At 44.5% G+C, this 16,333-nt stretch overlaps 1 protein-coding gene and 1 pseudogene across 3 annotated transcripts in view; one reads left to right on the forward strand and one right to left on the reverse strand.

Annotated features, from left to right (window-relative positions):
* The first annotated feature begins 8 nt into the window (after positions 1-8).
* On the forward strand, positions 9-7,414 carry LOC135716262 (uncharacterized; annotated as a pseudogene).
* A 6,233-nt stretch (positions 7,415-13,647) lies between these two features.
* l(3)05822 (lethal (3) 05822) overlaps positions 13,648-16,333 on the reverse strand; it is a 67,920-nt gene continuing 65,234 nt past the window's right edge. For all 3 annotated transcript variants that reach the window (XM_065239026.1, XM_065239024.1, XM_065239023.1), the window contains exons 3-4: positions 14,733-15,020; positions 13,648-14,643 (exon numbers count right to left, since the gene is read on the reverse strand). In XM_065239026.1, coding sequence (XP_065095098.1) covers positions 14,497-14,643; positions 14,733-15,020 — 435 coding nt within the window. In that variant the 3' untranslated portion in view covers positions 13,648-14,496. The remainder of the gene's footprint in view (positions 14,644-14,732; positions 15,021-16,333) is intronic.

The following is a 16,333-nucleotide window of genomic DNA, read 5'->3' on the forward strand; positions in this document are numbered from 1 at the left end:
ATTTGAACATGAAACCAAGATCCCTCAAGGCTCAGGTCTTGCGTATTGCACAGTTTGTGGGGAGTAGGAAGGTAGAAAAACTCGTGAAAGCCAATACCTAATTAATAAAAGGGACAAAACTCGACTGTGCTTCGAAGCTAGGGGCACGCAATAACCTTTAACTTAGACGCAGCCAACGGCTGTAATTAAATTAATTCCAGTAACTACTGTTTTAATTACATTAATTACACAGTGTAGAACATTAACTACTTTTTAAGTCCATCAATTACAGTCGAAATTTCGACTGTATCGACAATTCAACAAGACGACCAAGTGGCGAGCTGGAAGCGGAAGAAAAGCGAAGACGACCGAGCCCGTGAACGCAAGGAAGGTGAGGGATTATTTCAAGCGCAATCCGAAGCTTTCGATTCGGAACGTAGCCACGAAGGTCAATTCTTCCGTCTGGTTCGCCCAGCAGACAATGAAGCGGGCCGGACTTCATGTATTCAAGGTAAGGAAGGCGCCTAACCGAATCGATAAACATAAAGGGTGATACGGACAAAATTTGGTCAATATAAACTTGACGTATTTCTTTCAATTTTGCATTTAAAAAACCTGAACACCCCTCATTTTGAAGGAGTGTGTGCAGAATGTTGCTCCTATTTTGATTTTGGAATTCACTCTTCAGTTGTCAAAATGCCGTCCAAGCAAGAAGAGCAGCGTATCAAAATTTTGCTCGCGCATCGCGAAAATCCGAGCTACTCGCACGCAAAGTTGGCAAAATCGCTAAAAGTTGCCAAATCAACCGTTACAAATGTAATTAAAGTGTTTGGGGAACGTTTGTCGACAGCCAGGAAGTCTGGATCGGGGTGAAATCGAAAACCGGAAGCCGCTGAGACGACAAAGAGAGTTGCCGGTAGTTTCAAGCGAAACCCTAACCTCTCTCTCCGAGATGCCGCAAATAAGCTGGGTGTATCGTCTACAACCGTGCATCGAGCCAAAAAACGAGCCGGACTATCGACTTACAAGAAGGTAGTGACTCCAAATCGCGATGATAAACAAAATACGACGGCCAAAGCGCGATCCCGGAGGCTGTACACGACGATGCTGACGAAGTTTGACTGCGTGGTAATGGACGACGAAACCTACGTCAAAGCCGACTACAAGCAGCTTCCGGGACAGGAGTTTTATACGGCAAAAGGAAGGGGAAAGGTAGCAGATGTTTTCAAGCACATGAAACTGTCAAAGTTCGCAAAGAAATATCTGGTTTGGCAAGCCATCTGTACCTGTGGCTTGAAAAGCAGCATTTTCATAGCTTCCGGGACTGTCAACCAAGAAATTTACGTGAAAGAGTGTTTGAATAAACGTCTGCTGCCTTTCCTGAAGAAACACACAGCAAAAAAAGTTGTTGAATATTACATCGAAACTGCTGCAACCAGGTCAATCCATCGGTTGTGTAATATCACATTGCACGATGTACATCGATTTTGCGAACAAAATTACATCCATTGATGTAATATTGTATCTGCTTTTTGCTATTACATCATTATTTCATACATCAGCTTGAATTACGTTGATCGATATTACATTTTTTTTTGCTGTGCACGGTTGTTCCGTACTGTTTTGGCCGGATTTGGCATCTTGCCATTACGGTAAAAAGGCCATGGAGTGGTACGCCGCCAACAACGTGCAGGTGGTTCCCAAGGACAAGAACCCTCCCAACACGCCAGAGCTCCGCCCAATTGAGAAATACTGGGCTATTGTCAAGTGGAACCCAAAGAAGACCAAAAAAACTGCTAAGGGCGAGCAGCAGTTCAAGGCAAACTGGCTTTCTGCGGCGAAGAAGGTGGACAAGGTGGCTGTACAAAATCTGATGGCAGGGGTCAAGCGTAAGGCCCGGCAATTCGGATTTGGAAAAGCGGAAGCCTAACTGAATATTTTTCCTGAATTTTATACTAATTGAACTTGAAAAAGAAATTTAATTTGATTTTTTAAATAAACGATTTCACCGATTTACACGCGTTTTCCCTTGACCAAATTTTGACCGTATCACCCTTTAATATGGTTGCCAAATCCCGCGCTAGGAAGCTGTACCGCGAGTGGTTGATGCAGCCGAAATGCAGCGTAATGGACGACGAGACGTACATTAAAGCGGACGCCAAGAAGATCCCCGACCCCGACTCTTCGACAAGTCCCGCCTATATGTTCGGGAGAAGTTCCGGAAGAAGAAGGTCGACAAATTTGCCAAGAAGTACTTAAAGACTATGCTCTAAAAAAATGCAACAGACAAAAATAATCACCAAACATTCATTTTAAGTCGTATATTTTTGAAACTCTCAGGGAATAAATAAACATATATTAGCTATGTTTTTGCAAAGCTGGTTTATTCAACCTCCTCTAATAGGCTAAATGCCAGCACCTTGGGGACTTAACTCTATCCATCAAATCCTGTGCAACACTTGCGCCATCTTTCTTACACACTTTCACGTTTTTAAGACGTTCCCTGTTTTTCCGGAGCAGGCCCTTGATAATCCACCAGAATGTTTCTATTGGGCGAAGTTCTGGCGAGTTTGGCGGATTTGCCTCCTTCGACACAAAAACAACATCGTTGGCTTCATACCATTCCATCACCGGTTTCGCGTAATGGCACGATGCCAGATCCAGCCAAAACAGAGTGTCACCTTCGTGGGACCGGAGGAAGGACATCAGGCGCTTCTGTAGGCTTTCTTTTTTATGGTGACTGTCGTTATGTACGGCTTGCTGAGTTTTCCGCACCCACAGATCGCCTACCACACTAAATAGAATGTAACCATCTTCACACATCACTCTCATTCGAGCTCTCATTCCATTTTTGTTGCCAGTTGATGAGGACTTGCTGACGGGTAATTGAGAAAAAATCCGCAAAGGCTCGATCAAAAATATCGCCTTCCATAGCGCCCATTTTAGCCAACGAGTCCGCTTTCTTGTTACTCGCAGATATAGAGCAATGAGATGGGACTAGACTAAAGTGATGGTATACACACTTAGATTATTTTACCGAAATCTGTGAGATTTTACCGAAATCTCAACAGCTGAACGTTTGGTAAACAGATCGGTGATTTTTCACAGATCTCCTGTAATTTTTCACCGAATATCTGTGAAAAATTACCGGAAATCTGTGAAAAATCACCGAACTGTTTACAGAACGTTCAGCTGTTGAGGTTTCGGTAAAATTTCACAGATTTCGGAAAAATAATCTTAGTGTGTAGGCACCGACAAACCGACATGACACTTAATTCTGAATTATTCCCGAAAATCTTAAACGGCCGATTTAAAAGTGCAGTGATCCGAACTGTTAAAAACATAGGATTTTTTCTATCTATATACAAATAATTTGTCCAGAATAGATCAGACACGAACCAATTCGTAACTTTTGCATGCAGGTTCATGGCTTAGCTAAATATTTCCCGCGAACACGGAGCCAGATGTCAGTAGTGTGCTTTGGCCAGAAATTTTATTGTTTTTGCTATGGTCATTCATGTCGGTTGGTCGGTGGTATAAGAGCAGTTAGATAAAGTACTCAATTTGGGTCGAATTTCGGTCAAGAAATACGAGGAGTGCTTTATCGACCGCATTGAACGAATAGCCTCCAACGAGCTAAGGCTATCCGTAAAAATGAAATAGTGATCAGAGGGTAGTGAGGCAATTTGCTCTAAGCGTAGAATTTGGCTGCTAGTTCCGCAACGTATACAGAACAGGGTTTTTGCAGTTGATATGAAGCGCTATGAAATTCGTTGAATACTTCAAGCGTTTATGGTTGACCCATCTGTGAAAAAACTCCTATTGTTACTGACATGGTGGTACTTGTTTGCAAAAATTAAGGAAACAACCATCAACCAATGGTGATCTGGTATCCCACGGATTTCTTGCAACAAGGTCAGATCAAAATTTACAGAGGAACTATAAAAGTCTTGGTGGAAAACACGATTGGAATTGTACGAAGAAGTGCCAATCTCCAGCGTCATGTACTTTTTACCCTTCTTACAAAGAAGGGTATAGATATCACTTGAAAAACCGACTATCGATCCGAGGCCCGGAGGGCCGAGTGTCATATACCATTCGACTCAGCTTGACGAGATCGGAACATGTCTGTATGTGTGTGTGTGTATGTGTGTATGTGCGTGTGTATGTAACGAAATGAATGCGCTCACGTTTCTCAGCAACCGCTCAACCGATTTGGACAAACTCGGCGCCAAATGATAGGTCTTGGGGTCCCATTGAACGCTATTGAACGGTTTTGGAATCGGTGAACCGGTTCCGGAGATATGGCCCGAATAAGATCCGGTGAATATGAACCTTCACGCTGGATTTAACGGAAAACGTATCAAAACCATCATATACCATTCGACTCAGCTCGACGAGATAGGAACATGTGTGTGTGTGTGTGTGTGTGTGTGTGTGTGTGTGTGTGTGTGTGTGTGTGTGTGTGTGTGTGTGTGTGTGTGTGTGTGTGTGTGTGTGTGTGTGTGTGTACGTGTGTATGTGTGTATGTGTGTATGTGTGTGTATGTAACGAAATGAATGCGCTCACGTTTCTCAGCAACCGCTCAACCGATTTGGACAAACTCGAGGCCAAATGATAGGTCTTGGGGTCCCATTGAACGCTATTGAACGGTTTTGGAATCGGTGAACCGGTTCCGGAGATATGGCCGGAATAAGATCCGGTGAATATGGGCCTTCACGCTGGATTTAACGGAAAACGTATTAAAACCATCATGCGACACATCTAATTACTACAGAATTCAAAAATAAGATCAATGCAAGTCGTGTTAAGTGTTCCAGAACACATTGGACACACTTGGACATGTTCCGGGTACCCCGGGGAAGTTGCTTGAATATGAATTGAATTAAAACCCATTAAATTACATTAAAATACGATGATAAGGTGATTGGTAGCCTCACCAAATAGACTACACCCGGATATATTCCGGGTACCCCCAGGCAGTGGCGTAGCGTCACTGGATGACACGGGGGTGGGGGGCTTTGTCACTGATAATAAAATAAATAAACTTGAATAAGTAAGAAGGATCTGATCACACCATAGGTGGATAAATTCGGGTTTTTTCTTTATTATCGTGATTTTTAGCCGTAGGCTAGTTCATCACGTTTTATAGCAGATGGTCAGGCTAGATCCTGCCACAGAAAATAGGTTTCAATTTGACATTAACGTGACGTATGACTGGCTCTGATTACCCAACGAATGAGACAAACATTTTAAAAACTTAATATAAAGTGAGGATTACATCTAGGCTGTGGTGAGGACTGGGTGCGCGAACAAGGTAGAGCTCCACCGTAGGAGACAGTGCCCCGTCCGGCGGAGAAATTCCGCAGCAAAAAAAAATAGAAAGGTGAGGAAAACACGATCAGTGCAGCCACCGACGGGGGGCTAGTTTTGATTATACAAGTGGGCGTCCTTCAGAAAGGCGATCAGCGCAGCCAACGTCGAGGGGTCGTAACCAAGCAGATTCCTATGAGATGGTAGGTAGGTAGGTTATGACTTTTCTTACAAATTTCTGTCAGTTGGTGAAAGGTCATTTTTGGATTCAGCTGCTGCACGGGTAAGTTGAACAATAATTAGCTGCGCCGTGGGTGATTTGCCCATAGCTAATATCGGCGGATTTTCACATTTCTGGCGATCCTGCCAGGAGACGAACCTGGAATCTTGGAGACCATCCGAGAGACCACCGATAGGTAATAAAGGGCAAATCACCCACTTGCAAGGAAAATTGGAAATTTGAACGCGACCGGGACGGCCGTTCTGAGAAAACGAGTGAGGACGGATTTGCGAAAAATCGTCTCCTCGTGGTGGCACGACCACAGGATAAGAACGCGACCGGGACGGCCGTTGTGAATGCGAGTGAGAACGGATTTGCAAAAATCGTCTCCTCGCCGTGGCAAAGCCACAGGAGAGAACGCGACCGGGACGGCCGTTCTGAGAAAACGAGTGAGGACGAATTTTCACAGGTGTGACGCCGGTCAAGCCCAGCAAAAAGAAGAAATCGGACAAGAAATAGATTGCTCTGGTCAGACATAGACGAGGATGCAAAAATGAAAACACTAGCTTTTCGGAAATTTGCATCATCTATCCCCAGATTCCGGTCCAGTATCTGTGGGATTTGTTCGAGAACTGCAATGGGCACGGTGATTGGACAACAAATCTGTTGCTAGAAGAGCAAAAGACATACGAATTCGAGACAGCGGATAATTTGGAAGCCGGTGCGGTTGGCGGCCTACTCGCGTATGAATGTGATTGCAATGAAACAATGGTATCGCAAGTGCTTTCCGGTCATCCCTCCGGTAGTGGTGGTGGTGGAGGGGGTTACGAAATCGATCGGTCTACCGTCAGCTCGAAATCACTCCGGAACACAACGAAAAGAAAAGACAAAGCGGAAGATTTGCAAAACGATCCCGAAGTGCTGGAAGTGACGTTGGGAATTAATCTCATAAGCCAGCTACAAGCCACTTTCAAGGATAAGCATGACTCGGGTGCCATCTCCTTAGACGAACTAACCAATGAACGAACAAAGGTTTTCATGGCTACCAAAATGGCAGAACAGTTGGGCACAGCAAATGGAAAGACCATCGAGGATTCCCCCAAACTGAACGACATTATGGAAATGGAGTACGCCCTGACGGCGTACCGAAGCGGAATCAACGGCTGGGCTAAGCAAGCTCCGCAAGATCAGGCCTCGCATATGACTCGTCAAAAGCTAGCCGAAATGTATCCTATCATTGACGAGAAAGTCCTGGCAGAAATCCTACATGCCCACAAATTCAGCGACACTATAACCGTCCTAAACAAATCCATTCCGGAAGAGCTGAGAAACCAAATCGCTCGCGAACGGGAAGCCCTTATGAAGCGAGCAGAAGCCGAAAAACAGAAAACACTTCCCTCGTCCTCAACGTCGCCGCCTCCAACGGTCGAGCAGGTACCGTCATCCAGCGAAGACGACATCAATCTTCACCTGAAAACGGCCGAAGAATGCCGCAATATGTCCCAGGACCACCAGGAACTGAAAAACGAATGCCACGAGAAGGCACGGAATGCCATTCAGCGGGGCATGTCCGGGGTGGCCGAGTACTATGTCCAGCTTGCCCGGCTTCATCGAACCAAAATCGATATGTACAGCAGTAAGGCCTCGAATGCCATTATGGAGGTGCACAAGCAGACGCTGAACAATGTAGACGTGTTGGATTTGCACTATCTACACTCGGAGGAAGCGCTGCAGTGTTTAGAGATTTTCCTAACAGAGCACGCCAGAAAGCTGACCCACCGGACGCAGCAGTTCAAAGAACTGTTCATCATTACAGGACGCGAGTTGCTGCACTCGGCGGATGGCATACCGATCATCAAGCACCAGGTGAAGGCTATGCTGCGGGACCTGGGATTGAGGTAACAGGAAGCGATGGATCAAGATTCAGTAATTCATTATCATTAATTATTGTTTGAAAATACTTTTTATAACTTTTATGCCAAAGGAGAGGGAAGATATGAGATGGATAATAACTAGGTAGGTCATGACTTTTCTTACACATTTACTGTCAGTTGGTGAAAGGTCATTTTTGGATTCAGCTGCTGCACGGGTAAGTTGAACAATAATTAGCTGCAACGTGGGTGATTGGCCCATAGCTAATATCGGCGGATTTTCACAATTCCTAACGTTTTCCGGGAGTCCGTGTTGTTCGCGTAGCTTCTGGAACTCCGGGCAGACACACAGCACGTGTTCCACCGAGGCGGGGATGCTGCAAATTGAACAAACCTTGCGGAAAGGTGTGCTTCCGAAATTACAGGAAATCCTCGCATGGCCGGTCCGGAGTCTTGAGATGATCCGCTGGTCCTTGTACTTTTGGCTGTCCAGCCATGGTCGTACGGTTTCCTTGATCTTCCTCAGGAAAGTGATCCGCGACTGGAACCATTCCTGCTGCCAGGCTTCCATAATAGTATTCGCAATCCAACGCCTGACGTCTAGGAGGGGTACGTTCCTGGTGTAACGGGGACGGGATGCACCAGATCCCGCCAGTCTGTCCGCAGCCTTGTTTCCGGGAACACCAGGGATCCACGAAAAGACGGTTGAAGGTGGGGCGTACCGTGTAATGGCTTGTATCCAGGGGTGGCTCGGGGCTTCGGCTTCCAGCGCTTGGATGACGCTGTGTGAGTCAGTTAACACGAGGATCAGAGTGATGGCTGCGTCTAGAATAGCTGCGGCTTCAGCGGAAAAGACGGAACACTCCTCCGGTAGACTTTGATTCGTTGCAGTGTTCGGTCCTGCAACTCCGAGTCTAACTCCAGCCCACGACCGCGATTCGTCCGTAAAGCGATGAACGTGCCCCGGATAAACCGACCCGAGAAGCTCTGCAACAGAACGTCTCAAAGCTACAGAGTTATGTATCTCCGGCTTGGAATCCACTCTTAATCCGCTTATCTATTTTGACGACGTTTGATCGCCAACTCTTCTCTCCATGCCAGTGGACCCTGTTCACCGGGGGAGGTCACGGTTGGCTGCAGTGCGGAGGGCTCTGTTCCCCTCCGTTGAGGAGAAAGACCCTTTCGTTCCCGGATGGCAGCAAGGGCAGCGGCTTTCGTAGCAATGGCTGCAGCAGATCGATAGCGGAAATGGGAGGATTCCGATTTTCACACATGCGGCGTCTGCAGGCGTGGAAGGGAGAAGGCCGGATACGATGCGTACGTAGGTGTATTGTATACCGGAGCGAGAATGTGGTTAAGCTTCTCGGTGGCTAAGCAGGTTATTTCGAGGCCGTAGAAAAGTCGACTGTCGATAACAGCCCGAGCGACACGGGCGGGAGATTGTCCTGACTATGTTGATGCGGCTACGAAAGTTTTCTTTCACCATCCTGAAGTGCTGGCTGAAGCTTAGGGTGCGATCCAGTACTACTCCCAGAACATGCATTGTTTTCTTGAGCGGAATCGGATGATCTTGGATGTAGATCGGTGGTCCTCGAATCAGATGGACCTAGTTACAAATATAGCACCGTACACTCTTCGGCGCGGAGAGCTGGGAGCCAACCGAAAGCGCCCACCTGCTGACAGCGGAGACTGCTGCTCAGTATGCAAAACAGTCAGATTCAATGAGTCATTTTCATACGAATATGAACTACCATCTGCCTCATCATTCACTGCCTCGTGAGAGTCTGAATGATTGAGAGTTAAACGAGTCACTGACAGCCGAGCACTTAGTTAGTAGCTCAGTCAACACGTTTATTCTGCCGTGATGGTACCCAATATTTGTTTTGAATGACTAAGCGTACATTTTCTATGGAAAAATTACTTAATTACATACTGTGTGAGTGAAGGCAAGCGGTGTGAGTCGCCTGCTCGTGAGTGACTGAATGTTTTTGTTGGCTCTTTCATTGCCTCGTCCTTTACTGTTTGGTTCGAACCGTCTGCACAGAGCAATGGATTGAATAGTGCAGTGCTGTCACACTCATAGCGAATTTGTTTATTATCCAGGTCCAACCTGGATTGAGTATCAAGTTAGGGTCTGCTTGTTTTCTAGCAAACGTCAGTTTGATCGTTTGTTTTTATAACCAGGCACGGGTCGACTTTCGCACTGACAAAAAGTTCGGGTTTGCACTGGGTTGGAACTGGTTCCAACCTGGGAATAAACAAATTCGCTATCAGTCTAAGCAGTCAATAATTTTACGCTTTGCTGCTGCTTGAGCTATGTTCCTGGTTCGCTTAGTCGTTCGTCCCGTTATGACGATGAGTATGTCGTCGCGTAGTCGGCATAAACGATTACGTGTACGTTCTTGGGCAGTTGGCTGAATACCCCGTTCATATTGCCACCAGGAATAGCGTTACCGCTATGACGGATCCCTGGGGCACTCCAGTTTCCTCGGGGAACGGATCCGAGCGAGTGTTCCCGACAGTCACCTGGAAAGCCATGTACTCGTAATAGAGACTAATGAATCCTGTTGGATTTCTGTCGAGCAGCTTCTCAAAGTTTTCTATTACCAATGGGTTCATTACTTCACAACCAGTCCAGTGGCAGGCGCGTAGGCAACATGTTATACTGTGACAGCGGGCTCAGCACAGCAAAATAAATTATTTGAGCCCGGGACATGCTGCATACTGTCAAACGCAGCTGTTGGTATAGGCCTTGTCACTGGCCTGTTCACAACAGATAAGAAACCGGAAGCACAGTTCCGCGAAAAGATCTGTCAGTGGGAGAACACCCGCGAGTACTTCGAGGCTCATCGTATGCGTCGAGTGCATACAGAGTGTTGTTTTGATGAATGAAGTGTTGATTAATTCAAGTTTGTTACTCAGTGAGTTTTCTATAGATTTCGACACTTTCTTGTATCAAAAAATGTTTTTGGAAGTTTTTGACGGATATTTTTATTACACTTCAGTCGAAAGAGTTAGCATTGTGATAAAATCGAGAGCAAAATTAAGTTAAGTTTTGCATTTCTCTCATTCTTGATAGTGTTCTTGGTTTGCGTGGGCGTACTTCGGTTCGTGCGAAAATGGTCATACAATTTTTGTTTACATAAGATGATAGGCTCTTCAAATGTTACATGAGGTAATGATTAATGTAGCAATTTAGAATATATCCCTCGAATTCAAATTGTAACGAAAAAAGTTTTACACTGGTAAAAATTGAGGCACGGTGACGCCTCTGTATTATGTTGAAGTTCTAAGCGAAACGACTTTTTTAGACAAGCAGTTCTTATTTTTAGATTGTACAAATTCTCTGTTGTCGTTGTCGTAGGCGCCGTCGTAGTCTTAGGCAGTACCGTTGGTATATTCAAAATTAAACATCAACCGCTGAAAATATGAATTATCGCGTATTTCTGTTGTTCATTGCATTCCAAGTGAAATTCGAGAACGTAATTTCATTTGTATAGCTTGTTCAACCAGGTCTTGAACAACCGTCACGTCGGTCATAGCTTGTTATGATTGTCTGAACCATGCGTAAAGAGAAAATCGAAACATTGAACGTCGCGTGAAAGTGGATCTTAATGAAGGCCTAAGTACTCTTTCGTAGCTTTTAGTTTTAGGATTTCAAAGATCGTCGGTTGCAGTGGCTTGCTTACTGAGGAGAAAGACGCGATCCCAGATCCTTTCATATCAAAAATATTAAAATATCGCTTATTTATCGTGTATTTTGTAAAACTTTTCGTTGTCGTCGGTGCCGGGTTTGAATAGTTATTAAAACTTGAGTAACGCTATAATGTGATATGAGAAGCTCGGTGGCCTTAGAGCAACCGTTTTTGCTTACTAAGCAGAACATCATGAGTCTAGTCTCAGGCCCATCCACATTCAAGATTCGTCAATGATTAAAAAGGAGCTCGTCTGCCTAGTGGCAGACGTTTTTGCTTACTGAGCAGAGGACCATGGGTTCAATCCCAAGCTCCTTCGTGTTATACGATCGTTAGGACATCAATTTAGCTTATCGTTTACCAAAACGAACCCTGCTGCTAACCCAACCCTCATACCCAACATCCCTGTGATTCCTCGTGGAAGTGCAGAGGACTCCTCGGTTTCCATCAAAGCGAGTGTCACGTCAACACATTCCTACCCATTCCTTTCTTGACCTGCGTTCAGGCGCGGCTGGCGCTGGTATTGCCTAATTCGAGATCACCAGTTTTTACACATTGAGGATGATTGCTAGTCCCAAGCATCGTCTATTGGTTCTCTGCGTAATTACAGCTGGTCTGGCAATAACAGAGTAGCAACCGTGGGCTGTCAATCAAGCTCATGCTCATGCTCATCGTATGCGTCGAGTGCATACAGCTACGCGCGATTAGGAGACAACGGTATTGAACCCGATGTAGCTTCAGGGTGTGTATTTTTGCCGCGGATTTAAAGCAGAAGCTACCGTACTCTAGAACCGACAAGATGGTTGTTCGGTAAAACCTGATCTTCCGGGTGTGCTCCCCACCAAGGTCGGGTCATTGTACGAAGAAAATTGATTCTTCGTTGGCATTTTTGTTTCACATAAGCAATATGTTTTCCCACATGCTTTTGGAATCGAACAAGACAACCCAAGTAACAATTGTGGTTTTATGAGGGTTCTGTAGACCATGATTTAGACTTGTAGAACGCTTTAAAACCTCGATAAAACTTGCAATGTTACTTGGGAACTAAATACTCGAAAGATATACTTTGAGTGCTTATTCAACCCTTGAGTTGAAGCTGTAACTGTGCAGGATGATGCTTCGTAGAAAAAAACAACCAACTCAGTTTTCTCCGGAGAGAATTCGATACCTAGCTTCATAGCCCAAGTAGACAAATTGTCTAAGGTATCTTGTAATGGTCCTTGCAGGTCCGGTGCACTTAGCCCGGTGACGTAAATAACGCCGTCATCTGCAAGCTGCCTTAGCGAGCAATTTTCATCATCTTTTACATAAAGAAGGGGACTTAAACATGAGCCCTGGGGGAGACCCATGCAACTAATTCGTGAAGTTGTCGAGTTTCCATGAGAAAAGCTCATATATTTCTCAGACAACAAGTTGCTCAAATAGTTGTTCATAATTGGTGAAAGCCCACTATCGTGGAGTTTATCCGAAAGGACATCGATATAAACAGAATCAAAAGCCCCCTTAATGTCCAAGAAAACTGAACCCATTTGCTGTTTTTGCGCATAGGCCAGTTGAATTTCAGTTGAAAGCAACGCAAGATAGTCGCTCGTTCCTTTGCCTCTCCGAAATCTAAATTGCGTTTGTGAAAGTAAACCATTCGACTCGACCCATTTGTCTAGACGAAAAAGGATCATTTCTCCAACAATTTCCGTATACAGGACAGCATCGCGATGGGACGGTACGAGTTATAATCCGACGCGGGTTTACCGGTTTTTTCGAATGGCGATATCTCTTACTTGCCTCCAGCCATCCGGAACAATGTCGTGCTCCAGAAATTGGTTGAATAAGTTCAACAAGCATCTCTTCGCGACGTCTGGGAGATTTTTAAGCAAGTTGAACTAGATTCTACCCATTCCTGGAACTGATTTGTTATATGAGAGGAGAACAAGTGAGAATTCCACCATCAAAAACGGGGAATCTATTTTGTTACTACTCAACGGATGATCACGAACGTTGGTTTGAACCGACACCGAATCCAGACAAACTTTCCGCTTGAAGCTGAATATCCAACTTCTTGTCTTCGTTAACCGGTGATGATGCAATTCGCATTCTCCTGCCGACATTCCAGAGTGTTCTCATGGAAGTCTCTCGCGACAAACCATCGACGAACCGACGCCAGTAACCGCGTTTTTGGCTTTAATCAAGCCCTTAAAGGTTTCCTCGAGGTCGGTGTACCGCTCGAAATCCCCAACCTTACCGTGTTTGCGGAAGCGTTTAAACGCGGCGGACTTCTCGCTGTTCGCGTCGGTGCAATGCTTATCCCACCACGGAGTGGGAGGTCTCTTGCGAACGCAAACACCCGGAACACGTTTCGTCTGTGCTCGCAGCGCACAATCGATGATGAGACGTGCGAGAAAGGAGTAGGTACTCGTCCAGTGGAGGAAGTATTTCAACCGATTGTATGGCATCAATTGTATACCCTCGGCAGAAACAAGCGCACCGGAATAAAGCACCATTAAGTTTAACCGAGCTAATAACAAAGAGTGGTAAAGGATTTCGGATGTAAGACATCTGCAACGCCCCTGTATTTAGTGAATGCACATTTTGTATTTCTCAAGTAAAAAATCTTTACAAAAGAACCTACCAATAGTCAGTGTTGAGTGTATGTTGATATTTTCAATAAATTATAGCTAAGCTTAGAATATCTAATACAAAATGTTTAGACAAATAGGACATATCGTTTCCACAATGTTAGTTACTTCAGTAGTTTTAGAGCGTCGTAAATAGTGCCATTTTTACAGTTATTAGATTCAGATCAACTAAAGTCTAAAGATTATCAGTTTATTTGATTTTCTGTCCTCTACTACTTCTATCCCATTTCATTCACTCCTTCCAAACGATAAATGGTTTCGCATGCATAACTATCAGTAATACCATCACGTTCAAATCACATTTTGGCAGGCCTTCAGAAGGCCTCGTTTTATTCTCAATAAATGGACAAAACTCAACCATACAGGTCACAAACAAACGAACAAACAACTATCATCACCAATAAAACCAAGACTTGCTAATTAACAACAACAAAATGACACATCCGATCTTCGCGACTTGCGCTAAGGCAATAAAGTATGTGCCTGTATGTACCTCGCACAGATCGTGTATTACATTGTAGCAAAAATATGTACATAAATGAAAAGAAATGCTTACTCTCCTAAAGGCATTTGCTACTATTCTCAGTTAATGGCTTTCATGAAATATTTCTACAGTGCTTACGGGGAAAATTCTGTAAAAACGCTCTCCTCTGAATCCTACGAATTTCATCAAATTATGTGGGAGTGTATCAAAAGACAACCAATGAAATTAAAAGTGCCAATGATGTGAGGAATCAAACAAAACAATTTAGATGAAGGGATCTTACCAACTACGTATACCACTTTTAGGTCCCACCGCTGGCCGCCATTGAAGGTAGATTGGGTGGAAGGTACTCGATAAAGTTGGCCGGGAACTGACCTCGCCGTCCATTCATCTCTCCGTACAGCCACTCGGACGTGATCTGCCCTAGAACGGTTACGTGCTCATTTTCCTAAAAGATAAACAAATATGGGTTAGTCAGTGTAACGCTACAGCAGTGCTACATGGAGAGCGAAAGTATTCCGCCGATCTTATACATACCACTATCGTTAAATCTTCCGGTGTCTCGGCGTTGAAGGTGTACAGCACTCGCACTTTGAGATGATTTTTAAAGCTATCGGTTCCACTATGACTAATATCACCATACTTGGTAGCAGATTGGTTGCTGCTTTTGCTGTTGCTGGTGGTGGTTGTGGGTAATCGTCCTTCCTGCAGGGATACCTTCACCTCAATGTAGTTGGCTGGGAACATGCCCTCGCAGCCGCGCCGGTCCCGGCCCAGAAGCCACTCTTCGTTCAGTCGCTTTAGCAAGTAGATTTTTTCATTGATCTGAGAAAGAAGTGAGGAAATTTAGGTTTACATTAGTCAGACTGGCTATGCTCAGGTCAGATTAAGAAACTATAAGGGACAGCCCTATGGGGTTGTATGGTCTTATATAATAAATGTTATTTGTTAACTGCAGCAGGAACTTGTGTTTTGTGTAGGAATAGGGATTTGAGCGGGGATCTCTCTGTTTATAGGTACTCTTTAGTATGACTATGATTGCCCTGAAAAGAACCTTTTGATATGATTCTAGTTGGGACATGTTCAGAAATTTAACTCTTTTGGAAAATCTTGGTGGCCCAAAAAAGGGTCGATGGTAGTACAGGCTTAAAGCTTTTGGAAGATGATCAGCAAATCGGACCGGAAAATCCCATATTCTTTGCAAGAGTCTTGGCCCGTCTGCTGCTGGACAGGGGTTGAACTGGTGTCTGTGACAGGTTCGAAGGCCGCAGAATATCAGTCCCCACCCAGCTAAAGCTCCTCCCCTTTTAAGTTTTTCTCATTAAACTCCTTCTCTCAACAAGTTGGTAGATCTTAGGCTTTAGCAGAAAGACGCTTAACACTTTTTTCGGCGAATTTATGATTCTTTTTCGCTTCATGGTTCTTCTCTACTGCAATAAATCAAATGAGTAGAAATAAGAAGGGATGTCGGTTACGCGCTCGAATAATTGAAAATTCGATAAATATTTAATCGAATAGCTGGAAAAATCTTTACGATTAATCTCTAATAGAATACTTGGACATCCCTAGAAAATAATGTTATTTCATGTTTTTGGTGGTCTTTCGAAAATGTTGAACAGCAGAATTGCAACCACCAAGTGTAACCCAAGAACCAAAAGCAGTGCGATGCTAATTCTAGATAGAGCTGGAATTAGGGCCTAACAGCTTTTGTAAACAATGGCTTCTATCGATGATTTCTAGAAATTCAAGGCTCGCCCACGCAAACCAACATTCTCATCGGGTAGGGAAAGACTTCCCCAATCCGATGGTTATATTCGTCTGCGTGGGCGTGCCTTGAGTTCCTAGAAATCATCGATAGAAGTCATTGTTTACAAAACTTGTTTCGCCCTAATTCCAGCTCTATCTAGAATTTTCATTGCTATGAAGACGACTGAATTAGGAGGCTTAGAAGCAGAAGGGTGAAAGTCAATTCTCTTCATCGATTTCCTCTTTTGATGACCATGGCTTCACTAACCTATTTCGCACTATTTCTGCTATGCTCTTCTATCATCCAGAACAACAAACGCATCAATGAATGTGTTTGCCGTCGAGTTATTAACGAAACAGAAAGTCGATGAAAATCACTTGCACCCCTGCTT

Source organism: Ochlerotatus camptorhynchus, unplaced genomic scaffold (genome assembly GCF_037179485.1).
Source record: "Ochlerotatus camptorhynchus isolate MF236.1 unplaced genomic scaffold, CSIRO-AGI_Acam_v1.1 ptg000046l, whole genome shotgun sequence".
Taxonomy (NCBI): domain Eukaryota; kingdom Metazoa; phylum Arthropoda; class Insecta; order Diptera; family Culicidae; genus Ochlerotatus; species Ochlerotatus camptorhynchus.